The sequence below is a fragment of the Aspergillus saccharolyticus genome, assembly GCF_003184585.1.
Source record: "Aspergillus saccharolyticus JOP 1030-1 unplaced genomic scaffold BP01scaffold_2, whole genome shotgun sequence".
NCBI lineage: Eukaryota > Fungi > Ascomycota > Eurotiomycetes > Eurotiales > Aspergillaceae > Aspergillus > Aspergillus saccharolyticus.
In genome coordinates this window covers 1,121,341-1,143,968 of record NW_020290612.1, presented here as the reverse complement: position 1 = coordinate 1,143,968, position 22,628 = coordinate 1,121,341, and the positions used below count along the sequence as shown (strand labels likewise).

At 54.7% G+C, this 22,628-nt stretch overlaps 9 protein-coding genes and 2 non-coding genes across 11 annotated transcripts; 3 read left to right on the top strand and 8 right to left on the bottom strand.

The window, feature by feature from the left end:
• The first annotated feature begins 745 nt into the window (after positions 1–745).
• On the top strand, positions 746–819 carry BP01DRAFT_t26. Its single transcript has one exon. It is a non-coding gene; the product is annotated as a tRNA-Ile (tRNA).
• A 565-nt stretch (positions 820–1,384) lies between these two features.
• Positions 1,385–5,179, bottom strand: BP01DRAFT_379061 (phosphatidate phosphatase App1 family protein; the record flags this gene model as incomplete). Its single annotated transcript, XM_025577119.1, has 2 exons — positions 1,385–4,415; positions 5,085–5,179. The coding sequence occupies 2 exons, from the start codon at positions 5,177–5,179 to the stop codon at positions 1,385–1,387; spliced, it is 3,126 nt and encodes a 1,041-aa protein (XP_025435473.1).
• BP01DRAFT_352960 (UV-endonuclease UVE-1) lies at positions 4,979–7,668 on the bottom strand. The gene is made up of 2 exons (XM_025574058.1): positions 6,947–7,668; positions 4,979–6,868 (listed from the first exon to the last, which is right to left on the bottom strand). Exons 1-2 carry the CDS (start codon positions 7,193–7,195, stop codon positions 5,291–5,293), a joined length of 1,827 nt encoding a protein of 608 aa, XP_025435471.1. The 5' UTR covers positions 7,196–7,668; the 3' UTR covers positions 4,979–5,290.
• BP01DRAFT_379059 (uncharacterized protein) lies at positions 7,218–7,571 on the top strand (the record flags this gene model as incomplete). Its single annotated transcript, XM_025577118.1, has 1 exon — positions 7,218–7,571. The coding sequence occupies one exon, from the start codon at positions 7,218–7,220 to the stop codon at positions 7,569–7,571; it is 354 nt and encodes a 117-aa protein (XP_025435472.1).
• Positions 7,669–8,418: 750 nt separating the features above from the next.
• BP01DRAFT_370922 (uncharacterized protein) lies at positions 8,419–9,290 on the bottom strand (the record flags this gene model as incomplete). The annotated part of the gene is made up of 2 exons (XM_025576636.1): positions 8,419–8,761; positions 8,845–9,290. 2 exons carry the CDS (start codon positions 9,288–9,290, stop codon positions 8,419–8,421), a joined length of 789 nt encoding a protein of 262 aa, XP_025435470.1.
• On the bottom strand, positions 9,129–10,116 carry BP01DRAFT_78865 (uncharacterized protein). Its single transcript, XM_025580108.1, has one exon. It carries the CDS (start codon positions 9,911–9,913, stop codon positions 9,362–9,364), a length of 552 nt encoding a protein of 183 aa, XP_025435469.1. The 5' UTR covers positions 9,914–10,116; the 3' UTR covers positions 9,129–9,361.
• A 102-nt stretch (positions 10,117–10,218) lies between these two features.
• Positions 10,219–10,292, bottom strand: BP01DRAFT_t20. The gene has a single exon. It is a non-coding gene; the product is annotated as a tRNA-Ile (tRNA).
• Positions 10,293–10,433: 141 nt separating this feature from the next.
• Positions 10,434–12,156, bottom strand: BP01DRAFT_352958 (uncharacterized protein). Its single transcript, XM_025574057.1, has 2 exons — positions 11,888–12,156; positions 10,434–11,830 (listed from the first exon to the last, which is right to left on the bottom strand). Exon 2 carries the CDS (start codon positions 11,658–11,660, stop codon positions 10,698–10,700), a length of 963 nt encoding a protein of 320 aa, XP_025435468.1. The 5' UTR covers positions 11,661–11,830; positions 11,888–12,156; the 3' UTR covers positions 10,434–10,697.
• Positions 12,157–13,058: 902 nt separating this feature from the next.
• BP01DRAFT_332513 (pseudouridine synthase PUS7) lies at positions 13,059–15,809 on the bottom strand. Its single transcript, XM_025573095.1, has 2 exons — positions 15,271–15,809; positions 13,059–15,200 (listed from the first exon to the last, which is right to left on the bottom strand). The coding sequence occupies exons 1-2, from the start codon at positions 15,501–15,503 to the stop codon at positions 13,148–13,150; spliced, it is 2,286 nt and encodes a 761-aa protein (XP_025435467.1). The 5' UTR covers positions 15,504–15,809; the 3' UTR covers positions 13,059–13,147.
• A 547-nt stretch (positions 15,810–16,356) lies between these two features.
• BP01DRAFT_379055 (uncharacterized protein) lies at positions 16,357–17,463 on the top strand (the record flags this gene model as incomplete). The annotated part of the gene is made up of 1 exon (XM_025577117.1): positions 16,357–17,463. One exon carries the CDS (start codon positions 16,357–16,359, stop codon positions 17,461–17,463), a length of 1,107 nt encoding a protein of 368 aa, XP_025435466.1.
• Positions 17,464–17,811: 348 nt separating this feature from the next.
• On the bottom strand, positions 17,812–19,600 carry BP01DRAFT_352954 (DUF2293 domain-containing protein). Its single transcript, XM_025574056.1, has 3 exons — positions 18,880–19,600; positions 18,581–18,703; positions 17,812–18,517 (listed from the first exon to the last, which is right to left on the bottom strand). The coding sequence occupies exons 1-3, from the start codon at positions 19,141–19,143 to the stop codon at positions 18,062–18,064; spliced, it is 843 nt and encodes a 280-aa protein (XP_025435465.1). The 5' UTR covers positions 19,144–19,600; the 3' UTR covers positions 17,812–18,061.
• Between the last annotated feature and the right edge of the window lie 3,028 nt (positions 19,601–22,628).

The following is a 22,628-nucleotide window of genomic DNA, read 5'->3' as shown; positions in this document are numbered from 1 at the left end:
TTTGGCCGTAATTCACCTGTTCCGTCCCTAAGCCGTGCGTTTATCCCAATCTCGATGAAGGTAGGGCGTGCCCATCCTACAATACATCAATAAAGCCCGGGAACAACCCACGGACCCTCCCCCCTCCACAATTCCCTTTCAACTCCTGGCTTCAATGCTTCAATTAGCCCTAATTTCTACCGTCATCCCTTCCTCCAAACTCGATACCCAGCTCAGCCTAACCTCTAGAAAGAAGATATGCCGGGGGCGACGTACCTCCGGAAACCCCCACCTTTCTTTTCAACTCCCTGGTTTACTTCAGCCCTAATTTCACCAGTAACTACGGTAATCCCTTCTTCCCAACTCCGAGTCCAACTCAGCTCTAACTTTTACTCGGGGGGTTTCTTTCCCCGAGCCCCTTCCCTTCCCTCCAAATCCTCGTCCAACTCCTCCCTGACCACTAGAAGATGGGGGGGGGGGGGGGGGAGACCCCGGCCCCCTCTCTTCTCTCCGACTTCCTGGCAAAAGTCAGTCCCAAGTTTCATACCAATCCGTACTTCCCGGGATATGCTCCCGGGTCAGAACCCCCGACCCCACTAATCCCTACCACACCATCCAAAAGATTTACCTTCTGACCAGACACACACCCACAAAACCCCAGTACCCATGGCCAGCCACCCACCACTGCCCCCCAAATCGCATCACATCCTTTCCAAACTGACAAGTCCATCATGTAGGCAAGTGTTAAGCAAACACACATCAACTGGGTCCCATAGCTCAGTTGGTTAGAGCGTAACGCTAATAACGTTAAAGTCGAGGGTTCGAGCCCCTCTGGGACCATCTTTTTGCACTCCTCCACCCTCACCTGGGGGATGAGCGGTAGGTAGGAGTGTGCGTTCCTTTTTGTCGCTTCTTACCTTGCTTGTTTGTTCGCTGCTCAGGGAGAGGAAGGTAGGCGGAGGAGGAGGAGGAGGAGGAGGATGAGGAGGAGGAGGTAGGAGTGTGCGTTCCTTTTTGTCGCCTCTACCTTGCTTGTTTGTTCGCTGCTCAGGGAGAGGGAGGTAGGAGGAGGAGGAGGAGGAGGAGGAGGAGGAGGAGGAGGTAGGAGATAGGGATCTCTGTTTGCTCTTTCGAATATCATCACCGGATCATCCCCCCCTACTGCCTACTGCAGGAGCATCAATCATTAACAAATACCACCAACCAAATTCATTAGCGGTATATGGTCTCATTCAGTCAGTTAATGCTATATACAAAGTAAGCACTAGCCATAGATGCATGTATGTATGTAGTCTATCCCGTCATAATTGCACCCTCTCTCACACACACGTGGAATGGAATTTAATCTCCCGGGAACCTTTGCATCCATGCATGCAAGCATATATCAAGACCAGACCATATATGCTCAACCCTGCTTCCCCCCGGTCTCCTTCATGGCCTCCTGCACCAACCACACACTTACATCCTGCGCATCGCGACCCACGCGCCAGCTCCCCAACACCACACCTTGGGGCTCGAGCAGCTCCTGCGCGCGCTCCCACCGCCGCCGCCACATCTCCTCTCGCTTGTTGGGCAGCGGGGCGGCCGGCGGGGGCGGGTATGCGTTCTCAGATCCTCCCCCGCTTCGATCCAGGGCACCGGTGTTGGTCCGACTGAGCGAGGAGTTCGACTGGGTGGTGCGGAGGATGCTGGATGGAGAGGCGGACCAGTTGAGGCGCTCGGAGGCATATTGTAACGCTGCGGAGGCGGCTGCAGCCGGGTAGGATTGCTGCTGTTGTTCCTGAGAGGTGGGCCGGCTGGGTTGCTGCGAGGAGGCGGAGCTTGCGACTGATGCTGCCGTGTTGGCTCGACGGGGTGGGGGCGGGGGTGGAGCAGGCTGCCTCGAACGTGCGGATCTGGCATCGTCGGGGTCTTGGTCGACGCCGGCTGTCTTCGGTCGCGTAGGCAATTGCTGCACCGTGCTGCTGTCTGCAGCCCCAACATTCCGATCCGGCGAGACCTCGGGTTTGGTAGATGCTCGGCGCGGTGGGAGTGGTGGGACGGGCTTCCGTTTGATCAATCCACCCACCGACGTATCAGGGTTCGTCGAATTCGAGCGCAGCGAAGAAGGCTTCGACGGTTTCGCCGGGGGGGTCCGTCCGGCGGGAGACACCGAGGGTGTCTTACTCTCCCGGAGCGAAGCCTCCCGCTCATCATTATCACGCAAATCAATCAGATCCCCATTGTCCAAGCTGATAGCATCTGAAGACGGGTGGGGCGGCGCAAGAGGTCGGCGAGGCGGGAGCGCCGGCCGGTTGCCGGCCAAATCAGACTCGTCAACAAGCTGAGGATCGCTGCGGGTCCGGGAGGGCTTGTGTTCCAGGTAGTCGACAGACTTCTCAAAGAACTCCTTCTTCTTGGGAGTGGTGACGTCGCGGATAAAGATCCCCAGGATTCTGCCCGGGTTGGCCAGGACGATATCGGTATAGACCTCGAGATCTGCCTCGCCGCTATCGCCAACAAGGATGAACTTCCGCGAGGGAAAGTCCTTCAAGATCTGCTCGAGGTTGCCCTTCTTGCGCTCCGCCGTAGGCTCGAAGATACCCTGCAGCATCCCACTGTACTGCTTGAGGTGGATTGACCCCGGTGGTAAGCCAACCTGCTTGAAGTACCGCTCCAAAAGGGGGTAGAGCTGCCACGGGGCGTTTGAGACATAATGAATCTCCACGCCCATCTTGACCAGCTGATTGTACCAGTCCGCCACGCCCTCGATCGTCAAGTCGGCCAGTTCGCGGATGAAGGTATTCCGGAAGATCTCCTTGGCACCGCTGGCGATCGCCGAGTGTTTGACCGTGTCGTCGATGTCACTAATCAAGCTGACGCCGGATGGCTCGATGATCTGCACCTCCTTCACAACAGACAGGTTTTCCGAGGCGAGGACGCGGATGTGGGTTGGGACAAAGGGCAGCGCGGCCCGCATGTTGAAGTGGCCGGATACATTCGTCATGATACTCCGCGACTGGCTCCTGTTCTCATCGAAGAAGAACACCGTCACCGGCATATCCGTGACCGGGTTAGTGAGGAACGGGCGCAACCGCTCCATCAAATGCGCGTTGGCCATCGAAAGCTCATCCTTGGTCATCTGCGTCGTCGCGGTGGTAGCCACACTCGACGAGGTCCCAGTCCGCTGCAGTGGACGTCCAGGGAGGTCCGGATTATCGCCTCTCTCCTCCAGCGCACTCTCCTTCCAAGCCGGATCCGCGCGGCCCTCTGCCCCCTTGATGATGGACTGCGCCTCCGTATCGACCAGTTCATCCTCCCGACGGTCAGTCTTCTGCTGCACACCCCCGACGTCATCCCCACTGCCACCCGTATTGTTCGCTGGAGCAGGGACGCCACTCAACTTCCTCGCCAACGCAATCATCAAGCGATGCTTCCGCGTCATCGGCCCGCGATGAGGCGCATACAACCACCCACGCACATCCACTGTAACGACGGCATTCTTATCCTCATAATCATCCAACCCAGCCACCGTTTGCGCCTTGGTATCCGATCTATCGGAAAGACCCCGATACTCGTCAATCGTCGCATTCGAACCCCTCCTTGCCCCCGGCAACGCATCCTCTCGATCCTCCTGCCGAGAGCGATTCCTCACAATCCGCCTTCCGTAACTCGGAAAGATAACCATCTCCTCCAGCCCCGAGCGCGCAATCTCCACATCTGGAAACGCACCCGGCGCATCCCCCGCGAAATACTCATCATTATACCCGCGCTGCTGCCCATTCAGCTGCGCCGCCCACTGCGCCGCATACGTCTGCCGCAGCTCGTTCGCCGCCTTGAGATAATCGTAGACCTTCTTGCGGCGGGTTCCTTGCCAGGCTCCCGAAGAGGAAGTGGAAGACTCGTACTGCGACATGGGGGTTGTCGTGGTTGCCGCCGCCGATACTGACGCTCCCTCCCCTATCCCTTTCCTTGAAGCACTCCCGCTGCCACTCCCAGAGCCCCTTCCAGCAGCAACCCTGGGATGATCCAACAACCCAAATCTAAACCGCCTTCCGCGTCCCAACAAATACCCCAGCACTCCACCACCACTGCTCTTACTACCACCACCGAAACCGCGCAGAAACCCGCCGAGTCGTGGCCGTCGTCGTTGTAACCGCCTTAGCGCCCGTGCCTGCTGTCGCCGGACGATCGCGCGGTAGATGCGAGCCTGAGCGCGATGGCGCAGCGCGGGGAGGGTTTCGTGGCGGAGAGTCCAGAGGCGGAGCTGGGCGCGGCGGAGGGAGTGCGGGCCGAGCAGGAGGGTCCAGAGGCGGCTGTAGGGGGAGGACGAGAGTCTTCTCTTCAGGAAGGAGTGGCCGCGCGAGAGGAGTCGGAAGGATGGTGGTGGTGGTGGTGGGGTGGGGAGGGGAGGGCGGTTGTTGTTGCTGTTGCGGCGGAGGGACGGTGGTAGGCGTCTGGTGGTGGTGGTGGGAGGATGAGTAGGGGGAGGGAGAGGGGGTGGGCGCCAGTGGATGCGAGGGGGGAATTTGGGAGCCACGGTTTCTTGTGCGTTGCTTTGTTGGCTTTGGAATGTACACACCAGGTGTTGTGTGGAAGGTCAAATTGAAGACGATGAAGGGAGAGACGAAGAAGTGGTGCAGGTTAGTCTAGACTCTTGACCGGTTGTTTTTGTGTGGAGGCGATGACGAACTTCCTCCCGGGGGTTGAGAGGGTCGGTCGTGATGCTCAGTTAAGGGGTATCATCGCTTAGTGAGGCAAAGCCACAAAATATCAAGTCTGGTGCCTGTGAATGATTTATCAAAATCAGATGCAGAAGCTAAGATCGGAGCTGAGTGAGGGAAACTCACAGTCAAAGGCTGAAGAGGGTTGAGTTGAACGGGCGAGGAAAGGAAGAAGCGCAACTAACGTCAAGTTGACGGCCGGAAGAAACCCGCGGTGGAGAACACTTGGCCCGATTGGGAAACTTCTCTTATCGATTATGTCCTCATCATCACATAGTAGTACGTAGATATCATATAGCTAGGCTAGCCTTATAACTATACGGAGTAACTATATACTTTATCTAAGATTTATCGTTTCCAGTAGTACATCAGAATAGTACATCAGACCCAGCGACTCTATACGACGCAATGGGTTTGCCCTGCCCGGCTCTCAATGCCCGTTTCTGTGGCAAATGGCGTGACAGGAAAATCTCGATGCTTGAAGTATCATCTAGCATCCATCCCTTCCCAAGTGCATGGCATGTGCTTATGCACGGCCTCCTCATGCACGTCTAGGGTGCAGTGCCAATCGACGCTGCGAAGTCGTAGGAGCCCAAGGCACCACCGCCTCAAGCGGAATCCGGGTCCTCCGCGTAATTCACCGTCCTCGCCCGCGTGCTACGACGGGCACCGTTGGTCGGCGCACGAGACAGACTGGGAAGCTCTGGCACGTCAGGATTCTCCGTATCCGAAGCGGACGGCGTCGAGGCAATCGGCGATGCCTTGCGTTTCCTGGACGTGGGCTTCTTGGCACTAGGAGTGCGCTGAACCCGTCGAGTGACCTTGGAAGCCGGTGTAACCGGTGCCCCCGTCTCTTCTTTAACGTTGGCATCGGGGTCGCTCTTGGGCACCGGTGAATCAGCACTGGTAGCGTCCTTGGTTTTCTTCGCGGCCGGCGTCTTTCGAGGGCTCTGGGGGGCCACTTTACGGACGACCTTCTTCGGTCGGAGCCATTCCTCCATGCCCGGAGGCCAGTAAACCCTTCTGTCGGGCCCGCCCATACCCACCTCCTCTTCCGGGACGGTTCGGACAGGAGGGACTTGGCCCTCGAGGTCCACAAACCCCTCCTTCTTCTTCGTCTTCCGCGGCGGCTTAAACGGCTTGTTCTCGTCGGTGCGTTGATAGGGCAACATGTCATTGAAGAGATCGAAGCCTGGCAGTTTAAACGTCCTCATCAATTCGAATACAGCCTGCTCCTTGTCCTTGGCCTCGATCATCAAATCCATGGTCGCATCACAAGGAGGCAGAGTGGAGACACGGTCGCTGTGCTTCCGCCGCTGGCGGTTAGTGATGGCCGCTGCAGTGGGCTCCGAATAATGCATCTTCTGCGTGATGTTCTTGCGAGTCCAGGTCGCTCGGATCCGGTCATACAGGCCCATAATATCCTGAGTGCCCTCACGGACTTGTGTCGCATCAAAGATAATGTTATGATGATGATAGTCTAGAACAAGCGGAATGTTCAGCTCCTCGCAGATCGGCAGAAGGTCGTGCACCGACCAGCTCACGTCATCATTCTCGAGCACTAGACGGTTCTTGACATCTTGCGGCAGACCCTTGTAATTCTCTCGAAACCGGTCGAGAGTGGCCTGCTTATCACCAAAGACCCCGCCCATGTGCAGGATCATGACCGCATCACGATCCTGCTGAGGGGGCAGGCGCAGCAGCTGCAGCATCTCGGAATGATAATCCAGGTCGCGCAGGGAGTTCTCCACCACGCCATCAGTAGGAGATCCAAGCTGGGTGAACTGGCCCGGATGAGTGGTCACGCGGTGACCGAGCTCCGCGACCAGTCGACCGACCTCGGCGAGCGTTTCCGATGCAAAAGGTGCCAGCTTGTAGCCGTACTCCTTGTGGCTCGCAAACGGGAACATCTCACTGCTCAGCCGCATGAACTTGATCCCATACTTGTCATTCCAGCGTATGATCTTGAGGAGATCCTTGGCATTCGCCAGGCCCAGCGCCTCCACATACGCCTGCCCACGTGCCACATCGGCCGGCTGATCGCGGTCCGGGCGATTGTTCTTCGGATGAGGGGGCTGCGTAGGGTCTAAAAGAGGGTGTCGGTTCTCCAAAATGGAGGCAATGCGGCAGGTTCGGGAGCAGAAGACGGGCGGGTTTGAGTACCGCAGGTAGGTGTTCAAACAAGCCTATACGAGAGGGGTTCCTATTAGATGGAACTCTTTGAATCCACAGCAGACCACCAGACACGAAACGGAGAGACTCACGTAGCCCAATCGCCCTTTCCAGGGAAGAGGCAGGTAGCTGCTATGAACTGGTGGAGGGCGCGACAATGCGTCTTGCAACTCCTCCGCCTCGACGGGGACGTCATCATCCGACTCCGGATCCATTGGGACAGCAGCAGCAGCATCGCTCGTTGCCTCAATGGACTCGAGATCTGGTTTCATGCCCTTTTGATCTGTGCCGTCGGGCTGGCTGCCACCCGCAACGTCTGGTTTGATCTCACTGGCGACCATTTCTTCGACAGCCGGGGGCGCGATGAGCTCACTCGCAGCTGCTCCGGATAATGGGCGAGACGGGATGAATGTGGTTGTTGCTACTGTTCTTCTGGTTGCAACAGAAGGGGTCATCGATTGTGACAGAGAGGTAGAAGATAAGGAATGTATAGCAGGTCTGCTCGAGTACGACAAGCGGCGCCTGCAAGCAATAAAGGCTAAGGCTGGGGAGCAGGAGGATCTCTGCGATTGTGTAATGGCAGAAAGCGAATTCGCCGCCGATGAGGGGTGGCGAACCTGGCGGGAGGAGCCAGATTCCTGGCCGCGTCCGGCATATCGAAAAGCGCGATCGATCCTCCACGACCTGGGCAAAGAAGACCCCCGCCAATACATCTAGCAGGATCTTAGGGCTCTAGGTGAGACAGAATTGGGAACGCATCGTCAGACAAGACAAAGAAAAGAGATTCTAAGCAAGAAGCAAAACCGGATTATTTGGTGCGGGAATCCCATGCATCATCATTGTGCAGGGAGATGAATCGGGGGTAGGATTGAGAGGGTATGATGCAAGAGAGTCAAAGGAAGAACATCGGTTCGAGATCGAGTTTCGGCTTTAGACAAGAGTGCCTGAGGCAAGCAGAGTGGGAGGGCGCTAACCTTGTTACTGTGTAGTTAGTCACGGGCACTAACTCAGGTAAGTTAACTAACTTAACTACGTACATACTGTGTATACACTACCACTAAGCATGGCCCGGCGCTGCGGTTCCTGCATCGGCCGATCAAACCGCCGATGCACCCGTAGTATCAAACCCTAGGAATACAGCTGAGCTAGAACTTACAAGTAAATACCTACCTTAACAACAACAATTTATGGGAAATCGAGACAACAAGTGCTTTAATCATTATAATACAACATCAAAGTGATTATTAGGGGCGGAAAAATAAATCCGCTAGGGTATATCCACAGAAGGAAGCTTGATCGTCCCACGGTATCTTCCTCGGTAAGCATTCATCCTATCACATAAATCATCCCTGGTCTCGGGCTCAAGCTCTATCGGCCAGCCATAAGACCAATCAAAAATATTTCCAAAGGCCATGCTGGCACACCCACTTCATGATCCATTTTTCTCGTCACCAAGCCGAGCCTGCAGCCACTCCTGGTTGAAGCTCCTGTCCCATTGTTGGTGTCGGCTCAGCAGACACAGACACAGACAAAGACACAGACAAACTCCAAGTTCAAGCGACGTCTAGTAATTGGCTGAATAAGCAGAGTTCCCGTAGCCGTAGCCCGGAGCAGCTGCAGGCTCCGGCGCGGTATGCTTGTTGCGCGTGAACAGATCGCCCGCCCCGCTGGTCTTCTCCGTCGGCGAGGTTCCCAGCTCGACATCGCGAGGAGTCGGGTGGTTGGGAAGCATATCGTCCGCACTGGCAGTTTCCGGGTTGTTCTTGTTGCGACGCCAGAAGAAGCCCCGACGCTTGGTGCCGGTGCCATACGTATACCCGTTGGCGGGCGAGGGGCCGAAGCGCTTCTCGCGCTTGTGGTGGCGGGCGAGGAGGACTTGGAGGACGATGGAGATCAAGAAGAAGAAGCTAGATCGGACATTCATGTTAGAATACATATTTTCTGGATCTCAAGGATCTTTAGTGGACAGGAAAGATGGGAGTCAACGTACATTCCGATAATAGCGACAGCAAAGGAAGCCTTCTCCAGCACGCAGGCATAGCCGAGCCGCACGTGGGTGTTAGGGTCGTCGACATTGCTAGCGCCTGAGCCTAACGGAGTGTCGACGTTGCCAGAGCAGCTCTGGGTGCCTTTGCGAGTCATGATGGCGATAGCAATCATGGCCCCGACAAAGCATACGTCGAGGATGACGGCGATAGCAGCGAAGAAAGTCACTCCGCCGAGGCAGCAGGTAAACAGGATGCCTAGGATGCCATACAGGGTTGCTGCACCTGACAGACCTTCAACAGCCTTCATCCACTGGGGGATCGTCTGATCATGCCGAGCGAGAACGGCGAGAAAGTATGAGAAAATGCCGAGAATGACTGCGGCATCGAGAAACTGGAGGATGCGAATAGCGAGATTCGCAAAGCGGAGGATGACGCCGCCGACACCCATCCTGGCAATTGGAGCTTAGGTTGGGGAGACTTCGTGTATACTATACAATAGGGTTGTTGGTTCCAGATGGTCTAGAGAAATGACCCTGTAGTCGTTGTATCCGAATTGTACCGGACGTGCAGTTCAGTTAGGCTTCCCAGCCAAAAGTTCAACGGGTTTATGGGCACGAGCAAACATATACTGGTGGAAGGGGGGAAAAATTTGCAATAGTCCTGCCCCGGAAGGCAGCAGAATTGCATTGTTATTAGGCCTGAGGGACGGGGGGGCTGAGTGAGTGTGCCCGTTAAGCCGATCAGTGGATGAAGTGGAGGCCTTTTTCCCGTTGGGGGACCACCGCAGCCGAAAGGCGCAGGAGGGGGTACTCCACGGGCTCTGCATGGCTCTGCAGAGAGGGGAAATGAGCGCATTGCGACGATCCCCAGATGAAGCCCAGCAGTGGCAGCTGGTTTCATTGGCTTTGGTGGGGGGAGGAAGGGTGATGAGGATGTCACCAGCCACACTACTCCGACACTTACAAGTTGGACCCTGACGGTGGTGATATCATTAGGGTGGATGGTGGAGTCCGACGATTGGCGGGTAGCCACAGGCCCAAGCCCTGTAGGTCCGCTATGGTGCACCGCCATGTCCTAATGAGGAGATAGTCGGTTATGTAATCATTGTCGACATCCAGAATCAGTCAAGTTGGTGGCATGTTTGCACAAATGATCATAGGAGAACGGCTTCGCCGGATCTCCCAGAAATAGCCAATTTCGAGTGAGCGGGCACATGCTTGCCATTATGCCGATTCCGGGGGATTGACTGGCATTGTTTATTTGGCGTTGAACAGCGGCAGACCGCGAATCGGGGTGCAGTCCCAGGGTTTAGGCAACCACGAACCGCTGGGACCATGGAGTGTACCATGAAAAACGCCAACAATGCAAAAAAGAGATGGTCCCAGAGGGGCTCGAACCCTCGACTTTAACGTTATTAGCGTTACGCTCTAACCAACTGAGCTATGGGACCCAGTTGATGTATCATGATTCAAAGATATGCGCTATGATACTATGTCAAACAATGATGTCGCTGTCATGATCAGTTGGTTGATTCGTCATGAGGAGTCGAGCCTTGTTGCAGGAGCATTGCAAGATGTCCCAGGTAATCAGTGTTGCTGCTCAATTCGCGAGTATAAAGCGGTAGTGACTCCATTGTATGGACAGATACACCACACCACATCTCCGACAATCTCTCACTGTGTACATTCGACGCCTTGGAACGGATAATTCCAGCTCTCAATATATACTTTCTCGTCCCAGAATCAACTAAATCCCGCTGCGGAAAACAGCTCCACCGCACCCAAAACGCCCGCCTATAAATAAACATGACGCCCAAACCCAAAATATCCCCTCTCCAAGCGCAAAAAACGCAAAATCAATGACGCATCGCCGGCCGCCTTTCATCGTCACCCATTGACGACACGGACGAGATTTCGTCGAGACTCGCCCGATGTACCAGGGATGGCCCGCGACTGTACCTGGATATCTCCGAGACCGTGTCGTCCAGAGGATGGTCAAAGGGGGATGTCGGCCGCTCGCGCCTCGACGATTGTCGGGACGGAGCGCCGCCGCCCGTCATCACTGTGGTGGATGGTATGCTCGTCCCCGCCGGCTCGGGACGAGTGGAGTATGGCGGTGGTTGTTCGATCGTGGTGTCGATTCCGGCGGTCAGGTTGTGGTGGCTATCGGTTGTCTCGAGGCTGCGTGACTGGGCGGTTGGAGTCGGGTGATGGTCGAGGCTGCTGTATGGGATGGGCCCGGTGAAAGGGATGTTATGGGTGTTGTTTGTGGATCCGAGTCCCCATGGGGTTGCTTGAGCCGATTGGAGTGATCGGGGGGAGTGCTGCTGCGGTTGGGGTAGGATTGGTTGTCGGGGAACGGTGACGACGTCGACCTGGGAGGTCGAGGCGAGGATTCGGCCTCGACGGCGTCGGCGTCTCCGGCTTAGGAGGAAGAAGAGAAGTCCGAGGATGATGGCGGCGCCTACGATAGCGACGGGGATGGCGATTGCGAGGGTTTTGGTGTTGCTGGTCGTACTTTTGGCGGAGGAAGTCAAGGTAGACGTCGCGGTTGCGGATCTTGTAGATGATGGAGTAGCGGTTTGAGTCGCCGTGAGAAAAGAGTCGGCTGCTGATGGTGTTGTCGCGCTGGCAGTCGTGGACTCAGCGGGAGACGTATATCCTTCAGATTGGGATGTGCTGCTTCCACCGTTTCCACCGTTTCCACCGCTTCCACTGCTACCACTGTTCTCACTCCCCGAGCCGTCTGAACTGCCCGTCTGTGATCCATCCGTGCTCCCACCTGACATCCATTGGCTCTCACCACTTGCCGCAGACATCACGGCGGTAGTCGAATTCGATCCCGAGCAGGTCGGAAGAACACGTCCAGAGCAAGCAAAGTTCTATGTAGCAACGCTGTCGAACACCCTCGACAACTCTGATATAGACAATACAAGTCGAGACAAACCCCAGGACTTGAGGACAGACAGTCTTGCAAGGACCAACCAAACTGACAACACAGTCAACCAACGAGAGACACATAACACAAATTTCAAGGGCCACATACCTCATCAACACAGAGCAACAAAGAAGCAGCAATCACTTCACTTACCACAATAAACCCCTCTTCCCTAAAAATAATTCCTACCAGAAAAGCTCAACAGCAATCAACTGCAGTTACTGCATTCAACCCAGGCGAGAAACCCCAGCAAGAGCGCAAAAAGAAAAGACAAACAAAACACCGGGAAAAACCCGCTTAGAAAAAGACACGACAGGGCGCAGCCACATCGGCCAGTAGCTTAAACAAGATAACTACTGTAACTTCCCAAAACCTATGGGCGACGGAGGATTGCCCAAAACAAGGGCTAAGAAACGTACAGCCACTGCATCCTCTAGGGCCCAAGTACGACTGGGCTACCAATCACGACCGGCGAGACACGGGCGTCGGTTAATGCTACGGATGACGCGCAATGCAAGAACAAGAATAGTACTGTACTTAGTAGTGCTGTCCGCTCACGAGGATGAAACAACGGGTAGCGCTGTATGTATTGGATGAAGTACGGAGTACATACAGTAGCTCCCCCTCCCCCTCCTCCCCCTCCGCCCACACGCCAGTCAAATGATCGGCATTGAATGCTTGTTGGAGGGGAAGGGTGATGTACAACTGGCACATGCTGGATGAAAGTTGGATTTATGGACAAGAAAAACAAGAAGAAAGAAAGCAAAGAAAGAAAAAGAAGAAAAATACTCACAAGGAATGTGGATGAATGAATCATGCTCCACCGAATAGCCTGATCAATGCAGATTAGCTCGGGGGGGGACGGGGTCTGGAGACGTTGGCGCATTGCGTGGCCCCCCGATTGTGCCCTAAATTCCGGGGACTTGGCTGGATTGTGATCGCACGGGCTGGACGAGGGAGGAGATAATCAACCGGAGCTGCAGATGAGGAGATTGATTCTTGTTGCACCGAACTTTACTGTATACATAACACGACGTAGTATGTAGCAAGTGACAGGATACTCAACTCAGTTGTTGTTCCGCCCCTCTGTGTTACATGGCTGCCTCCTGCATAAGAAACGCCAACACAGCCACGCAAGGCTGCATTAGTGAGATTCATCGCATTCCTTTGAGCTTAGTTGGTTGTCAGCGACCAATCCTATGGACTCTTCCCATCGCCTCCTCGCTACTGAAGTTGTGGGCATTGCACGTGCATCGCTTCTGTAACAGGTGAGACCAAAGCCGTAGTAGATTTTGATCTGATCTCTACTAATTTCTATGCGCATATGTACAGTACACTTTTCCTGACATTTTTTATCATCCTAGGCAATCACCGCCCTTTCCCATAGTCAGGTGTATAAGCCTTGACTTTACCTTTCGTCAGCTCCCTTAGCGCCATAGTAGCATACTGACTAGAACCAAGCTGGAACTTGAGCACCACAGCAAGCTTACTCTTCTCCTGCTCCGGCGCAGCAACAGCAGCAGCATCCGCAGCATCCTCAGCACCAGCAACATCCTTGCCTCCACGCAGTCTCTCCAGATCGGTCGCCACAAACTGCTCATCATCCTGCTCGTAGATCTTTACATCGACCGAGTAATCCGGCCCCATGCGGTTGAGCAGCTTGCGGTACCCGCCCGTCAGACTGACATCCTTCCACTTGCGGCGCATGTCGAAGGGGTCTAGTCCCCCGCCCTGCTCACTGCCCATGAACTGCTGGTAAAAGGCCGTCATCGCGTTAGCCGGGTACAGCACGTCGTAGCCGGGCAGCGTTAACACGACGTCGAAGATGTTGTATTTGCCGCTGGCGGCTTCCTCGGCGGTCAGGGCGCGGGCGCGGGTGATGCCCTCGGCCACATAGGCGCTGTCGCCCGTCGCGTGCGGGGTGATGATGACTTCGCCATCGGCATCCACCGTTTCAGCCGCCTCCGCGGTCGCGGCTGCAGAAGCGCCGGTGGCGTTGGCGGAGGCGGTCTTGTCGACGTGTTCATGGATCAAGACAAGGTCGCCCTCGACGACCTTGTCGCCGTACAGCCGCCAACGCTCGGTGGCGGCAAAGTTCCAGACCAGCGACTGGTAGGCGTGGACGTACATCAGGCGCAGGTTGCGGGGCACAGCCTGCAGGGCGCCGAGGTAGTCGGCCTTCGAGCGGCCCAGTTGACGCATGATGTTGGCCTCGGCCGAGAATTTACGAGGAAGTTTCTCGAGCGCCTTGCCAGAGTTGCCGGTGGTCGTGTAGATGTGAATCGCTTCGGCACGCGCGCGGTCGTCGGAGCTGATGAGAGCGTCGGCGGCGTTTGCGTCCTGTGCGGCGGCTAGGGTGTGTGGGCTGTAGTGGAGAATAGCATCGCAGGCGCCCTTGAAATCGCCCTGAAGCATCTTGACGCCAACGGTGTCCGTGCGCGTGGCGTAGGTTCCGAAACGTTGCAGACCAAAGTAGTTGAAGTAGCCTCGTTCCCGGAGGTTGTGCAGAGCATGTTTGACCAGATCGGCGGACTTGGCGATGGCGGCTTCGCGGTCATGCAGGTCGACGACGCCGGGAATCTCGCATTCGCGAAGGGTGATGACGAACTCGTTGCCGTTGAGGTCACCGAGATCGAGACCGTACTTGCGATACTCGAAATCACCGAGGACTGCGTTACGGAGAGTAGGGTTGAGCTTCGCCAGTCGCTCGGCTTGCATCCGGTATGCGCACGCTCGCTGCACCGTCACACCACGTCGATCCTTGGTACCTGCGAACTGGAAGGTCTTCGAGTTGACTTTGAGTTGGCGAGCAATAAAGTTGAGGACCTCCATGGTGTCCTTGTTCTCCTTGTAGATGGTGAAGTGCAGGTAGGGACCGCCCAGTTCATCCCAGTTGATCGGAACACGCGCCCGTCCGTTGCCTTCGCCGCGGCCACCCTGCGCCTTCTTGTTGTTCCGGTTCGGAGCGACGGAGATGTTCATCAGGCCCTCGCTGTCGGTCTGAGACTCCAGCTGAGAGTTGAAGACGCGACGAATGGTCTGGTGCATCTTGATGCGCAAATCGCGATCGTTGACCACGACCGTGGCGATCTTGCTGAAGTCGCTGGGCCTCGACTTAGGACTCTCGAGAGCGCGCTTGTTCAGCGCTAGCATCTTCTTTGTGGACTCCTCACCGAAGAGGGACTCAAGAAGCGTGTTATCCTCATCGCTGATCTGGAACTCGGCGACGGGGGTATCGGCGGTTGGTGTCGCATCTTTTTCGGGCGTAGGTTGAGCAATGTCTTCCTGAGGCTTCTCGGCCGGCTTTTGTGAATCCTCCGTCTTTTGCCTGCTCTCTCCCGAAGACTCTTGCACAGGAACATTCTGGAGATGCAAGACTTCACCAGAGGGGACAATCTCGTTCACCAGGAAATCGGTATACCTAGACGGGCAACAGCCGTCAGTCAGACACTTATTCCTCTTAAAGACAATAATCGAGGAACCAGACGTACCGCTTCTTCAGAATACCAGAGAACCCCTCGTTCTCCGCACTCACATAGCCGGTGATGCCGACCTCAACCTCCCTCCGAGCCTGCGCATCATCGGCCGAAACTGGCGCGACGACGGGAATCTCCTCCGCCACTGGTCCGCCGGCATGGGACAGCACAGCATCCTCGTCTGTCGTGGCAGCATTGTCAGTCTTGATGCGCTTGCGAGGCGACTCGGTCACGTCGACGCCCTCCATCGCGATGGAAGCTTTGAGGTTTGAAAATGGAGGCGGAGTTGCAGCAACGATTCAAGGCCTGCTGAACGATTGCGGAGCTCCAGAAAAGTTAAGTTATCGTCACGTTTTGCTTGGCTGGATTGAGTTAGCGGGTAGCGGGTGGACTAGCCTTAATGGGGTAAATCCCGATCGGGATGGATGGACTGCCCTGATCGCCACTGGATAACTACCTTTTAGTAGTTGTGATGCAGTGCAGTGCAGTGCACCATGATCCTCGCTTTTACTAGGTGCCTGTCACAGGCAACTAGCAGAATTACAATAACGAAGACACCAGATATACCACAGTATGCTTCTGTAAGACATGATCTGAACCAATACATAGTAGCTCGCATCGAATCATTGAGCATAAGCAAAGTAGGAGCACCGGAAGCAGGTTCGCGGCATTGGTGAATGACACTTCCGCCTCAGGAAAGGCACAGAGAGCAAGACCCAAGAGATGAGGGAATGAGTGCACCTCTGTGCTTCTCAATCATGCCATGTGTTCATTACCTCAAAACCGACCTTATGTAGCGGACATCTCCCTCTCATCCCACTCACACAAAGATCGGCACAATAAGAATACCCAACAACTAACCAGATACTCCGCTATATCTCTTGAGCATCATACCCAAGACTCAAAGAGCTAGCAACTAAAGTATTGACTCTCACCCTTCCATCCCAACCTGAAAGAGGCTATATAGAGCCACAACACACACCATCATCACCATCAGTCCACCAAACTACCCTAACCCCCACCCACCCTTTCACCTTCAACCAGACTCATACTCTCTCACCTTTCAGTTCCAAACAGTCCCCAGAAAAGCTATCAACCGCCATGGCCTCAACACAGTTCCTTCCCTCCCACGACCTCCTCCACCAAACCGAGTGGATCTACCACATGACCCCCACCGGTGAAGAGCACGTCACCATACCAGTCGAGTTCTTGAACATCAACATCATCGGCTCTGCGACGGAAGACCGCCATGCCCAGCGCGAGTACTTCCTCGCCGCGCGCGAGAAGTTGAGACGCCGACTGCTCGCCCGCGGGATCACCTCGGGCCAGGAGTCGCCTGCGTCGCTGCTGCTGAGAATCTCTCGTGCCATCACCCATGCTTCTGCTGTTGCGGGGTCCTTTTTGTGGAAGTTTGTTCCGCTACGGGAGGAGGATGGGTTTGCGGATGGTGGGAAGGATGAGGGGTGGGAGGAGTGTAGTAGCTGTCATGATTTTGTTGGTGTCTCTCAGCGTGGTGGTGATGGGGACTCGGAGAGCGACAGCGACAACGAGCACAGTATCACCAAAGCCAACACCCTCCTAGACAGCTACGACACCCTCGAGGACTTCACTGTCCGACTGGAATTCTCCCTGAACCTGTCTGCAGCAGACCATTCTGCAAACACACCCACACCCGCAAACGCAGCCACTCCAGCCTCAAACCCCCACCTCCTCCCCAACAGCGAACCCACCGCGATCCTCAATTCGGTGATCGCCTACATCGACGAGATTGTCGCTACCATCAACACTACGGAACAATGCGTCCCGCTCCCTTTCTCCACGGCCCCGGCACTGGCGTCCGCGCACATCACAAAGCACGCGAGAGCCATGATGGATCCCGAGGACGCGGACGAGGACGAGGACAAGGAGTGCGCAGAGAATGGAACTTCTACATGCTACAGCGAGGAGGTCGAGTCTGATAGATCCACTTCTTTCAAAGGGCTGACTAGCTCTATCTACAGCGGCATGGGGGAGTGTTACGGGCGGAATTCCCGTGGGCGCTGTGCTGACGGCGTGGGGGTGTACAGTGACTGCGATGACGACTACCAGAATCCGCTCATCTATAACGATGACAAGGTCGTGCCGCTGGGATACGAGAACGAGACGCATGAGAAACTCATCTCGAGGTTTTGTCAGGGGCCGGGATTGTGGGATCGCGGGTGCTATTAAAAGGCGACGCCGCTGTCTGGGGGCGTCTTGTCACTTTGATTGATTGTTCCTTTGGCGTTTTGGGATCTGCTCCGTTGGGCTCGTGTTGTCTTTCCATGTGTTGGTGTGTACGCACTCTCGTTTTGGTACTGTTGGAAGTTGGGTTTGGGCTCAAGGTTGGATAATTTGTGGATCGAAGGCGATTCTTTTTGATGAGATCTTTTATGTTGATTTTGTGGATCAATATGTGCTTTTAATAAGGTAGATTCAGGAGGACTCCATTGATAGATCGTACATGAAATTGTAGATTCTCAGGCAAACAATACTGCGTATGCAAATGAAGATACAAAACTGGAATATCATTAATCGTGCTTGTAGTGGAGTCTAGTCAATTAGGCAGCGTACCCTCATAAAATAAAACGCCTCATCTTAAATCCCATAACACCAAATGACATCATGCAACCAGAGGTATCAGCTATGCGGGGTGTCGCAAACCCCAAAGTCCAAAGCTATAAGGTATGAAATAGTCGATCGCAAACCAATGAAAGCACGTGTAGCCAGACACAAAAAGAAACCAAAGACTTTGGCTCTGCTGAACGGAAAAGCACACTGAAAAAAATCACTTTGCTTGGTTGCGCTTAGCAAGAACCTTCTTCAGCGTCTCCGGATCGCCGCCCTCCCATGCAGCCCGAATTGCTCGCACCAGCCCAAAAACAGCCTCGCGCGCCTCTTCCCTCGCTAGACCCGCATGAAGAAGCGAGTCGTACGGGGTCTGGGTGTGCCGGATATGGGCTTCCGTAGCTAGAATGGCTTTCCGCTTGTCAGGTACGGTGGTGGCGCGGCCGACGCGGCCGGCGCCTTTCAAGAAGGCATGATTGACAATCGTCTCCAGCACATTATCCGGCATAAGCGGGAATTGGGTGCGGAGGATCTGTCGGGCCTTGGACAGGTCCCGCTCATCTCGAGCTTGAACGGCATGGGCCCGAGTTTGGGCTGTGTTCGCGGCGGAGCTGCGGACGGCTTCGTGGATATCGCACGGGACCCGCAGGCCGAGGGTGGACTTGCCCTTGTCGTCCTGGGGTTGGTTAGTACTGATGTCGTTGCCGGGGCTGCAGACAAGGAGAAAGAGCCCACTCACATAGACGACGTAGACAACCTGCCGGGCTTCTTTCGTTTTACTGCGACAGTGCCGAGTGATGTAGACATCTCCCTTCGGGACGAAAGTATAGTTCGTGGGGCACGGAACCCGACGAAAGCAATTCTGCATAGCAAGGTATGTTGTCAGTAACCTACGACTGTCCCTGCGTGTGCCTGCGCCAGTGCTGCACTGCACTATCAAGACGCAAGGGCGGCCTTGTAGGTGTATCAACGACGGGGGGCCATGGGAACCCCCCGCGCTACCTCCTTCCCCGCCTCTCACGAATGACGGTCACGTACCTTTTCCAAAGGGTCAGAAGACGGTGGAAGAATGGTTGTCTTGCCCGCCTTTGCGGGCTGCCATGTCCGGGGCTGAGTCTTCGCAGGGTTATGTTTGGTGGTGCCCGCAGCGACTCCGGGATCACCCCGATCACGCTTCCTCAAAGCACTCTTCCGGCGCGCTTGTGCGGGAGAACTTGGAGCAACTGGCAGGCCGATGCCAGCTTTCATGCGCTGTTTGAATTTCTTGGCAACTTGGGGCCGGCCTTTCTTGTGGACGGGCATGATGGTCAGGACAGGGTTGTCGCAAGGAGGCTAACGAATGTACAAGATCACCAGACTCGGAAGCGTTATAGCTGTGTCTGCAGAAGAACGAAGCGACTGTCGTAGGTAGCACTAGTATCTATCTGACGCAAATGGTCGATTGGATCTGCGGTGCTGTGAAGTCCACGGTCGACGGAGGATTCGATAGATAAGCGAGTGCAGGATTCAGGATGGTGTTCGACTATTAGAAGCGGGTGGGGGGAGGTGATGGTCAAAGAGTGGCACATCCATTGTGACTGAGTGAATGCTGTGTATCCGATCCTTTGTTATCAAGGATGCATAATGAGTGTGCCTGGCGCAAGACAGCGCACACTTGGTCACTCCGAACTAATGATGCTTGCTTAAAGAAAGGCGGGCGGCGTTTAAGCTGCGGACAAACAGAGGGGCGTCATCGGTGGGTATTGTGGCGGTGACAGGGAAAGTGTGGCTGGTTCTACTCATGCCTGGATATCGAGGCATCCAAGACCCTCGGAGACAAGGCACCCACCGTGGCCATGGCTGTACCACAGCCCCATGCCTGATAGTGCAGAAACCATGCATTTCCGGCATTGGTGAAATCCACCGCTACAAGTATATCTTTGGGATTCGCGCATAATGTAGTACATACGGGAACTCAGATCAGTCACTGCGCGGCTTTCATTGTCTCTCATCTTGTCTTGCGGACAAGAATAGCCGAGCAACATTCATAGCCACTGATAGGTGAGACTAATACGATCGCATGGACAGTGACAGACTAGCTGAAAGAAAGTCAAAAGCAACAAGTGGCCACGCAGTTAGGTTGCGAGAACGTTGGCAGATCTTTCTATCGTTGCAAATATGTGCTTTCTCTGCATCAAATGTCCGGAAATACTGTCGCGAGACTGCATCATTCGTATAGATCGACCATACAGACAAATCACCTAGGGCAACTAGGTGATCTGCTCTATGCAGTACGCACACATCAATCAATAAGCTACAGCGGGCTGCATATTGGCAAAAGTGTGTTCCAATTCAAGTCTACACGGAGCGACGGACGTTTGATTATCGCGCTGACTATTTAGCTTTCGCTACCTGCATGAAAAGATCGGGCTGCTCCACGTTCTCGACGCTGGAAGAAGAGTCTAGTTATCAAGCAGTTGCAACGATCTTAGCTGATTGTACGGAGTACAAGGGCAAATGCCTGCTTCACCTCCTCCCTCGGGGTCTGTTGTGTGTGTTTGGAGGAGGATTGGGGCGCTGGAGCGCCCAGCGAAGGAAAAGTATGTACTCCCTTGCTGATGTCTCCAACTCTAACATAGCCGAATCGATCATTAGGAGGGGGTATAATGCACATGCTGCATCGAGACCATGTCAGGGGCTGTGGATTTATTCAATAAAATAGGGGAGGGTCGGTCTGTCCAGCTGGATCACACCGCAGGGCGTCTTAAGTACTGCTGCAGGTCCCATGGCTCGCGTGCAGCTCTAGCGGCTAATCGCTTGATGGAGGGTCGTTGTTGGTCTGTGGGTGAAGCTGAAAGGACAGGATCACGAACCCCGCCCCTTAGGCCCCTTAGGCCAGCCATCATGAGGACCAATCAGTAATCAGCTGGATGAGGGGAGACAGTTAAGCCGAGTAGGGATATTCCCAGTAGCGTGACTGACCTAGATGAGGACGAGATAGAGAGAACAAGACCAACTGGCATTTGGACCTGGAAGCCTGGAGGGCCACTGTGCTGCCTGGGATAGGCTCCCCTTTCCCCGTCCTTAACCTTTTTTTTCTTCTTTTTTTGGACCAATGGCAGTTCCCCAGGAAACAACAGGTCAACTCCGTAGTAGTTAGTTAGTATTGCATGCATCGTCAATTAAGTAGTTCTCCATCGCTGTGTCCGAGATTAGTCTAGACTAAGATACTATAATGACTGATCGAGGGCGCCGCGTCTCAGGTCCGATCGCGCTGGCCCAATAAGTGCGTCGGGCGGGACTTATCCCAAAGAGGTAATATTACACCCAGCCCGTCAGTTCCGCTTCTCACTGCAGCTTCCGCCATCGTCAGAACCTCCTTGCCAGCAATCAATGCTGGGTTTGAAGGATATGCAGTGATTACCAGTCTGGGACTTAGCAAACCCCTCTTGTCTGTTTGTGCTTGTGGTGTCGTTTGTGTGGGAGCGTTGTGTGGGAGAGCGTGTCTACGTTTTCTGTCACCACGCCTCACCCGAGAGAGAGTGGATAGCTGCAGCGGGGGGAGATTGAAGGCTAGTTACTAGCCTCAAGAATGGTCTAGCTGTCCAAGTTCAGGAGTTGGCATAATCAGGGCCACCATGTCGTCATCGCTCTCCCGGTTCAGAGCCAAGGCGAACCGAGGAGAGGAGATTAATTTCGAACAGCTCGAGCGAGCTCCGTCTAGGTCTGGTTGCTCCAATTCCCCGTCTAGCCGGGAGCTGAACGAGATAGAACAGAATACCGGAGTACACAGTAATTTAGGCTCGTGGTCTGGTCGAGTCGAATGCCAATCATTCGAGGTTCGTTTGTTGAGTGAGTGAATCTAGTCCTCGGGAACGGGTTTAAGCAAGACTCCATCTAATTCCCCCCTCCTTTTACCCCGTCGCGATGGAGTCTGGATCGACAACCGGGTAAGGGAGTCGTGATCAATTTGAACTTTTATCGAAGGATTTCAAGACTCCGAAGATGGAGTTGGGATTGACCAGTTGGAAATCGATCGACGGCGGCTCAAAGTCAGCAATCAAACCATGATATACTCCGTACTGACTACAGAGCTTCGGTGAGAGGTAATATATCAACCTGAGCATAGGGATTCGAGCCTCGCGATTGAAGGATTGGTGAAAGCAGCGTGTGCAGCCGGCCGTTGCGATGGTGCGGGAGAAGGAGATAAGACGATCCACGGAATTGAACCGCCCTTCCTTGTTATCAGAAGATTGAGCGCTTTGAAACTCCCCAGAGCTGCACTGGGGCTGTGTCCATGCAATCAATACCTTCGGTGGTCATCTTCTTTCTCTCGTCAACCTTTCTTCGGGAAATTGACATATATGGTTGGATTGCCGGTCTGGGGAATGAATGAGGCGGATATTGTTCTTATTGGGGGTGCACTGATCCTCCAGGGCCAGCCCCGGAAATCCGTATATAAACCCGCGGAACCTCGATCGCTAATGGATCCCGGTTCATACATCACGACTGGTTCCTCTGCTCTCTGCACACTGAATGGAGTCTATTCAGCAGTCTATGATGCCCAGTCTTGCCTCTTCTGAGGCGCTTTCCGTGTCCTCATTCAAGATCACAAGCTTGTCCGACGAGCCGGTCAAGATATAATCTTGCCATCCAGATGCCGATTCTCCACCACTCCCGAATAGAGGGTGGAGGCTAGATCGGAAGGAGGTTGGCGATGATGATGAAGATGATGATGACGGAGAAAATACTATAGAAAAGTATGATATGACTGGGAATTTGGTAACTAAAAGTCTCAGGTGTCACAG